Source organism: Oratosquilla oratoria, chromosome 39, assembly GCF_046742065.1.
Source record: "Oratosquilla oratoria isolate Oo_2021 chromosome 39, ASM4674206v1, whole genome shotgun sequence".
In the NCBI taxonomy this organism is placed as follows: domain Eukaryota; kingdom Metazoa; phylum Arthropoda; class Malacostraca; order Stomatopoda; family Squillidae; genus Oratosquilla; species Oratosquilla oratoria.
Window position 1 is genome coordinate 18,137,439 of NC_134815.1, and position 9,482 is coordinate 18,146,920.

General features: G+C 39.6%; 1 protein-coding gene across 6 annotated transcripts in view; it reads left to right on the forward strand.

Annotated features, from left to right (window-relative positions):
- The window catches only part of Reps (RALBP1 associated Eps domain containing), a 145,944-nt gene extending 137,413 nt beyond the window's left edge, over positions 1-8,531 (forward strand). For all 6 annotated transcript variants that reach the window (XM_076176616.1, XM_076176617.1, XM_076176620.1 and 3 more), the window contains 2 exons: positions 1,489-1,591; positions 3,773-8,531. In XM_076176616.1, coding sequence (XP_076032731.1) covers positions 1,489-1,591; positions 3,773-3,835 — 166 coding nt within the window. In that variant the 3' untranslated portion in view covers positions 3,836-8,531. The remainder of the gene's footprint in view (positions 1-1,488; positions 1,592-3,772) is intronic.
- Positions 8,532-9,482: the final 951 nt, after the last annotated feature.

A 9,482-nucleotide genomic window follows, 5' to 3' on the forward strand; every position in this document is an offset into this window, starting at 1 on the left:
GATGGCTGGTAGAGAAAATAGTCTGTCTACGTGATACTCATTCTGAAAACCCATCAACTCCCTTACCTACATCTGGCAGTGTATCCCAAAAGTTGGCACTCAAGTCTCCAAAAATGGGGCCCAAGATATCTCTATATCAGCTTCATCCATTTTTCCTTCAATGTCTCACATAAGGAGAGCTAACAACCAGCAACTGCTCTCATAGTACTACTTTCAGCCATTGATATAGAAATGGTCCCACATTAATACAACATAGACAACTGTCCAGAGTTTCCTCTCAGAGGGATCTATTGGAGGACCTGAGGACCATTGTCAGCAACTTTGTGAGTTTCCAGTCAGTGAAACTCAAAGCAATAATCATTATTACTGTCCAATTTACCATAGGGTTTTTTATTCTATTCATGGTTGTCTGTTGATTTCTGGGGTGAAGCTTCCATTCTCTTAATTTTCAGCCATTCTTCTAGTGTGTTCAAGTAGGTTTGGGTGTTCTTTGCTGCCAGTTTGTACTGTGCTGGATTATTATTGTTAGATCATCTGCATATAAGGAAGCTCGGTGGCCAAGCAGGTTAGGCTATCATCACTTGTAGCGAAGGTCAAGGAGATGGCAGTCCAAACTTTGCCACCAGCAAAGTTTAATCAAGAGCATTGTTCATTAAATTCCTTGCAACAAAGTCCTCTGTAAGGGGCACCATCCTAGCCTTCCAATAGGGTGGAGTTTGCGACATTAAACCATATCAACCTATCATCATCATATGCATATATGAGAACCTTGGTGTTTAGTTCTGGTTCTACTGTACCCCACATTAACAATCCTTAAACAACATAATTTCTTCCTTGGGTGACTTATGGGTCTGCTTGGTGGCCATGGCAACTTACCTGGGAACAGTGTGTCTCCAAGAAGAGATCCCTAAGATAGTGGATTGATTGATTAGTAGGACAAATAAGAGTGAGTTTCTGTGCCCAATCTGGACTGGCCCCTTTGAGCCACACATTGTGTAGGTGGGAAAATGTGTGCTGCATTGTAATTCAGCAAAGAATCTTGAGATGCATGAAAGTCACTCCAGCTTCATCAAGCCGCCATTCAACCTCCATCTTCATATGGACCAGGGGGCATCTACTCACAGGTGCACCACAGCAGCTCCTCTAATCTTGTCTGTCCTGGAAGTGCCCTCTTTTCTGGGCTGATATCTGGGGTAATCCAGTGGAGTACATAACTTACAAGTCTGTTAGGGAGTGCTTGCCTTGTAATCATTGTGTGTGATTATAATCATTACCCTTGCATGGACAGGCATGGGATGCTGGGGCTAGGTAATAGATGCTTGAGTGGAACATATTATGCATGGTGGGCTATGTCTATGAGATGTGATGTGAGGGTGGGGCAGCTTCAAAGGCCCCTCAGCAGAACTATACATTTTTTTATGTCAAAATGTTGAGCTTCATGTGAAAAACATTGATATTTACTAAGTCTCATTGTGCTTGTTATTTCAGACCCAAGGATAAAAGAGAGCTTCAAGCCTCCATAAGAACAACCAAAGAAAAGAATAAGATCCTGACCCGCCTTAACAGTGAACTTAATCAGGAATTGGCAGAGGTAAATGAAAGAGTTTTTAATGTTAATCGAGAAACAATGGATTGTATAGTTTAATTAATGACTTGTTAGTAGTTGTAAATAAGGAATGGAAGGAAAGGTTGTGATTGGTGGGATGAAGAGTGAGTGCAGTAGTGGCAGAGAAGAGTCATGTATAGGAAGAATGGTTACAAAAAAGAAATTACAAAACATATGGGAAGTATATATAAAAGAGGGTGGTAGCAAAATGCAGGGTGATAAAAGCCAAGAAAAGATCAGATGTAAGGTGGAATAGATGTTTTTCTTAGAATTTTGACAAATATATAGATATGCTCAGGAAGGAAAGGAAAAGAGTGCATAGAGGAGAGGGTAAAAGGGACAGATGGACAGATGTGAATAAAAGAGAAGGCATTGAGAGAGATAGGAGTATTTAAAGATGTTTAACATAGAGGAAGACAGGGAGGCTTTGAGAGATGCCAAGAAAGTTTTAAAGAAGAGAGGCTGGAGAAGTAGGGAGCTGTAAATATTTATGGTTACATATAGCAGGGGAAGGAAGAGCATGAGTGGAGGTGAATTATAAAGTAAAAGAAGAAAGTTAATGTCTATAGGGTATGAAAAGTACCTTGAGTTGTAGTTATTTGAGGATGAATGCAAAGATGGGACTATATTTATCTATATACCAAGGGCCTCTTCCCCATTATAAGGGAGGCAGCCAGCCATGGTATGCACTCGCCCCCATCCATTCCACACCCATCCACCACCCATTTGTTTCCCTCTCCTCTTAGCTCCTGGAAGGGTCACCTCGGTCTCCTGCCCTCTGCTTGGGTCAGAAGCATTGCAACAAGAAGAGGAAAAGGAAGCTTTTTGGATCACTTTAAATAAGTGTATAGAGAGTTTTGGAAAGAACGTAGATGTAATGGTGTTGGGGGACCTAACTGCTAGAGTATGGGATGAGCCAATAGATGGAGTAGTAGACAGGTTCAGGAGGACAGGTAAGAATTATAGTGGAGAGATGATGTTGGAGATGTGTTTAGAAAGGGAGTTGATAGCAAACACAGTATTTAAGAAGAGAGCAAGTCATAAGCATACATTGGAAAGAGGTGGATGGAAGGGTGGTTGAGAAGGTGTTAATGGATTATGTAGTATCTACTGTACCCTGTGGGTGCAACAAACCAAAAAGGACACAATACTTAAAACAACTTCCTAACCTATACATAAACTCCAACAACCACACTAGACAACCTCTTCAACATAACATACAACATCCCCAGACATAACAATGTCTTCCTCCCTGCAATGACAAAAAACATGAGAAACCATTCAAGATTTCCCATCAGATAATTTTTCAATAAAGATTACCATAGAACTAGAAGAGAAAATACAACTGATATAAGAGAATATTCATGAACTCTGAAAAAAAAAAATGGTACAAGTACACATAAGATATAGTAAAAAAGTTTTATATAAACCAGCATCCATCACTAGATAGAACAGTAGGTGAAATAGTAACTAAGGGCAAGTAAACAACTCATTCTAGGCTACAGGAAAAACACAACCCCATCTGCACACGAGGTGGAATGAGAGCTGGCAGGTAGGGTTTATCATAGAATATTGGGATGGTTTGGACCTATGGAAACAATATGTGAAGAAAGACTAATAAAAGAAGTGTGGAAGACATAGGTAGACAGAGTGTACTTGTCAAGGAGACCAAGACTGAAGTGGTTCTGTGAGTTGAAAGGGGGCATAAGGGTGCAAGAGCAGTGTCTATTGAGCTGGGAAGGAAGAGAACAAGAAATAGAGGTGAGACTTGTTGTGAATGAATGAGGAAATAACACATCCCAAAAGTATTTCTTCTTGTCTGCTCTGTAAATTCTTGAGTGGATGAGGGAGAGGTGGTGTCACCATTTAATGAGCCAGTGGGGATAAACCAGCTTCAGCTGTCAGGTCCTGCTATGAGAGTATTGTGTCTTATTGTATTACCTCTGACCCAAGCAGTGGCCTGGGAGATGTAGATGATCCATCATTCACAAGGAGCTAAAATGGAAGGGACAGTAAAGGTTTATGGATGGTTATGGGATGGGTGAAGGGTAGGTACATACTTTGACTTGGCCACCCCTACATACAGGGAAAAAGGCCTTGTGCTATATGCATGTTTATGTATGTTTAAAAATAGAAAAATTATAATTATTATTATTTTTGTTTTAGGTTATGGAAGAAAGAATTGCCTTGGAACTTCAGCTGGAACAGATGAAGCTTTTTTCTAGTTAGTCGTAGCCATGACAAGTTGTTTGGTTTATTGCTGCAGCTGCAGTGCTACGCTCGTCTTAAAATAAGTTGGGGGTATGAAAGGAAGAAAGGACACTGTTTCTCCACTAATGTAGATTCTCCTACACATGAGGATATCAGCCAAAAATTATCTAAATCTCCTGTGTTCAGATGTTGCTATTTGGAACAACGGACCACGTGCTTAATTGATATCGTTAATATTAAGGCTACTTCTTCTTCTTACTTTGTCATTTCCATTACTTTTAGATGTAAATATTGTTGTCTGTAATTAAAGTGACCTCCCCCTACTTGGCTGTGATGTCAGTTTCAAATTGCACCTTTCCCAGTGTTGCAGGTTGTACTTAGGCAGTTGTGGCAACCTAGAGGATTCCAAGAGAGCTCCTAGAGATGTAGTTATTATTTTGTCTTATTTCCTCTTTGGTCTAGACCAAAAATTTTTTTTGTGGCAGTAGTGATGATCACAGAATATCTCCATGATGTCACTAACAAGTCTCAAGGAATTATCTTTATCACTCACAGAATATGAATTGTTAGCCAGAGTTACTGTATTAATAACTTAGGCCCATAACCCTAGATGCTTTGATTTTATATTCTTTTGATATGGAAGATTCCTTGATGATTGGAGATAACATAGGTGCTGGTGAGACATCCATCTGCCCACCCATCTCAATATTTGTGCTGGAATGTTTCATTTTTGTTTTTAATTTGGAAACAATATTTTTTTTTTTTTTTTTTTTTTTTTCGTCTTTAATAGATTTGAGTTCGTAAGCTTGACTAGCCAACCTGTTTCCAAAAATCATGTCTGGCTTAGCAGAATTTAGTATCCAGAGCTTCCACTGTGACATCTGTATGTTGAGGTTTTCATTCATACTCCATTTGCATTTGTTCATCAAGTTTTCTTTCATTTTATTCAACACATAATCTCTTAGTTTGCAATTAAGTGCACTCTAAGCCTAATTTTTCCGATTATCAGTTTGAGTTAAGCTAAAAGAAAAGTTTTAGTGTCAAATTCTGTTCCAACCTATGAGCTCCCAATCTGAAATTGAACACTCTGCCAAATTAATGCAGTAGAAAGAATCGACAGGCTTACGGAACCTCAGACCTCGCTCATTCTTTTGACATTCCTAAACAAGCCCATTTTGAGAAATTATACTACTTCTGCTGCTGTTAACATGTTTCTTTGCTATGAAATGTCTATATGAACCATGTAATATATCATGTAAATGTTGCTTTACCCAAAGTCAATCAGTCATAAGGACTCTTGTACACAGGGCAGATAGAGGGACAAGTCAGGTGTGCAAATATTTTGCTTGCATTCCTCCAAAGGCAAGTATTAAAAAAAAAATGTATTTATATTTACACATAGTAACTTGACAGGGAGCCTTCATCCATGAGGTGCTGAGATGGGAAGGGTATGGGTTTCAGTTGTGTATGAGGTGGGTGTATGCTTTAACTCAACCACCCTCCTTACAAGTGGGAAAGGGCCTTTGGTATATGTGTGTAGTAACTTATAGCAAGTTAATTGCAGACTTCATTTACCACTGTACTTGCCATGTGTAAAGGAGACCTAAGTCCCAGACCATGTATCTAAACCAGACTGCCTTGCCTTACTGCCTTCCAATTGACCATCGTCTGGATCCTAAACAGCTCTCCCAAAAGCTGCAGCACTTACTCAATTTCTGTCAACATGTTGGTATTGCTTGATAAATCTTGCCATAGGTGGTGGCAGGTGATCTTATTCAGCTGATGGGGTAGATTTTGGAGTGCAGGGGTCTGGGTTTGAAATTTGTTTGCAACAGTGACGTATTCTACATTTTATTCTGGTAATGCCATCCAATTTTATACAGATCAAGGAACATCTTTACAGCAGAGAGGTTAGAAGTGTATTTACAAACTGCTTTGCTGTTATGATGCACTCTTCTGTTTGTATTCCTGGCTGATGCCAAACAATTTTATTCAGTATAAGGAAATGTCACTATAGTGAAGGTGTTGATGAATTAAATCCCAACACACCCCTGTAGTCGATGGTCTGCCACTCACATTGTCAGGTATGAACAACAAAATGTATAAAATATGCAACTTTGTTTGAAGGGTTAAGACCAGTTCTCATGTGCTGTTTTTATCTCCATTCTGTCATGAATGTCTGTATTTCAATTAGATTTCATAGATTTATTTATTTTTCTCCTGTGTGCTATATTTCACAATGACAGAAATTTGAAAATCTATATGTGAACAATTCTTATTGTAAGTATGCATCCAAACTTAACTGTTCTGCCTTATTTCAAGATTTTCCTAAGTGATTGCTTTACATTTGTTGCATGTACAGTTTCTCAGTATATATTATTATTTTCTTTATACTTACACTTTTACAGGAAAGTTACTTCAAAGTAGTTGGTGTGAGGGTAGTTGAGAAAGTATTAATGGGTTACGTAGTGGGGTCCAAAGTGAGTGGAAGAGTTCTGGTTGCAAATGTGTTAGAGTTGTGGAAGGGCATTGAGAATGTATATAAGGTGGAGAAATAAGGGAAGAGAGTAAGTCGGAAAGATGGAGAAGTAAACGATAAAGGGAGCAGATGGGGATTTGTTAATGAAAGAGAAGGCTGTAAGAGGAAGATGAGCAGAGTATTTCAAGGAGTTGCCAAATATAGAGTAGAACAGGGAGGCTTCAGTAGTAGTAGTAGGAAATGCAAGACTGACAGGAGTTACAAGTAGTACAGAAAGAAATTGAAGCTGTAAAGGTAACTGGATGAGGTAGACATCATGTGGAATGTGATAATAATAATTGTTGCTTTGCACTGGGGTATTGACTGCATAGTGACATGCAATCAATATTTTAGAGACTTGATGGACCAGAGCCTTCATTCATTTGTGTTGTAGTTCTACCCATAGAGGAATGGTGATATGCTTTAGTGCTACTGTTGTTCCTTCTATATGCTGTCCCTTTTAAACTATGTATTACCACCTCTTTCATCCATATGTGGTGTGTCTGTGTGTGTGTGTTGGGGGGGGGTGGTGATTGTCACTATGTTCCCATGCATGTCATAGAAAGTAACTGAATAGGACACAGAGTGAGGAGACTAGGGATTCCCCACTCCATAGTTTTCTCCTACAAAGCATCAAGGCATATGAGGGCCTAAGAGGACTCCAACCAGAACCCTAGTAATGTGTGGGGGTGCAATACATATAACAGTAAAAGGGAAGAGATTGGTATATATTGTCTATCAAAATATTTATTTGTGAGAAGAAAGATGGATGTGTCAGCATTGAATGAAATGAAACTGAAAGGAAAGGGTGAGTTGGAGTTTGGGATCATTGTGGATAGGGTTTCAGGAGAGGCAAAGGGGAGACGGAGGAAAGGAATGGCACTATTGGTAAGTAATAAGATAAGTATATGCATGGGAGAGTAGAGGGTCTTTAAGGATAATGTAGGTGAAAAAAGTGGGATGGTAGATTTGGATTTCTTTGAGTATATGCCCCTGGTAATGAGAAAGTGAAGATGAGGGGGGGAGTATTTTGCATTGATTTAGATAAGAATGAAGAAAGTTTTGGAAGAAATGTAAATGTAATGGTGTTTGGGATCTCGGTGCTAGAGTAAGAGACAAGCTAGTAAATGGAGTAGTAGGGAGGTATGGGGCAGAGATTTATTGAGATGTGTATTGAAAGGAAAATATGATAGCAAAGTTTAAGGAGAGAGACAAACTCATTGTATGTGGGCCAGGGTGGTGGGTAGGAGGATAGTTGAGAAGATATTAATGGACTATGTAGTGGTACCCAGAAGGAGATTTGGAAAATTTCTGGACATTAATGTATTTAGGAGAGAGGGCAATGGATGGTCAGATCATTATCTGGTAGAAGGGTGATTGGGAGTGGGGGTAAAGTGGAAAGGATAAAAAAGAATGTAAAGAAGGGCTGAAAATGATCAAAGTAAGTGAAAAGGAAAAGGAGAAAGAATACCAGGCAAAGCTTAAAGAAGTATAGAAAGTAGGCATGAGGAATGAGAAAGATGGGAAGAAACAGGAGAGGCATTGAATGGTGGGATGAAGTGAAGGTAGTGGTACCAAAAGAAAAGAAAAAAATATATATGAAGATGGGTTATAAATTAGAATTAGGGAAGTATGAAAGGAAGAGATTGGAGGCAAATTGTAAGGTAAGGGAGGCTAAGAGGAGAATAGATATAATGTGAGTAGTCAGTTAAATGTAGCTGGTAAGGCATATGGGAGGGTGTTGAGAGGATTAGAAAGGAAACAAAGGGAGCAATTAGGGAAGAACAATGTGGATTTAGGAAAGGAAGAGGGTGTGTGGATAAATATTTTGTAGTGAGTAATTTGTGAGGGATAAGGGGAGGTCTGTTGAAGGTAAAAAAAAAGTACTTGAGTATTAGAGCTCTGCAGTGAAGCAATGAGAGTAAACCAGGTTCACCTGTTAGCCCCTGGTATGGAGGTGCTGTGTCTTGTTGCATTGCCTAAGACCCAAGCACTGGGCAAGTGACAGTGAGCCAAAATGGGAGGAATAAGAAGTGTTTTGAAGTGCCCCCCCTCATATATAAGGGGGAAAGAATGTTTTTGTACTGTGAGTATTATGAATGGATAGAGTAAGTGGTACGAGGTGATTGTAAGACTCCACAAGGGTTGTGCAATGTAACTATGGCTGTTCAGTGTATATGTGGTTGTGGTGGTGAAAGAGGTGCTCGAAATGATCAGTTGTCCTGTGTTTTACAAAATGGAAAACCTGCAGCTCCAGTGGCTGGCAGTGGTCCTCAGAATCTCTCACAGGTCTCTCTGGGAACAAACCTTTTGTATCAGTGTGGAACTGTTTCTGTGTTGCCAGCTGAAAGTGGTAGGGAGAAGAGAATATTTGCCAGTTGTTAGCTCACCATGTGGCTCCTAATGGAAGAGATGGGATTGACATATTTTGAAAATGAATACCTTTACTGTCTATTTTTCAGGACCACATGTAGGTACCCATTATTGGGTTCGGAGCAAATAAGAGAAAATGGAAGAAAGTGGGAAGTGAGCCAGTTGTTGTTTGTAGATGATATTGCACTTAATTGAATTATATGATAAAATGAGGGACTTAGTAGAGGAGTGTGGGAGAGTATATGAGATGAAGCTGAAAACAATTATGGGTTAAAATAAGGTGATGAGATGTACAAGGCATAAGGGTAAAAATGGGTTGGAGGTTTAAAGGGCGAGAAGCTGGAAGAAGTGGAGAATTTGAAGTAATTGAGATTACATGTAGCAAGGAATGGAGGAATGGGGGTGGAGGTGAATTATAGTGTATGGGCTAGTGGTTGTGCCCATGGTACTATGTGAAGCAGAGACTGGAATTTAAAGGAGGCAGAAAGGAATAGCATAAATAATTTTTAGATTAAGTGTTTAAAAAGTATAGTGGATATTATGAGGATGGATAGAGTGAGATATGTAGTAAGGCAGAGAGTGGAGGTGAAAAGAGAGTTTACAGGTAGGGTTGATCAAAAATTGCTGGGATGGTTTGGGCATATGGAAAGAATGAGTGAATAAGACGAGCAAAAAGTCCATCACCCCAGGTGTCTCTTGCAGGAGACCTGGCTTCCAGGTAACTGGCAGCTCATGGGTCTGTGTCTTTTGTGTCCTTGGTGCACCTGGGACAGT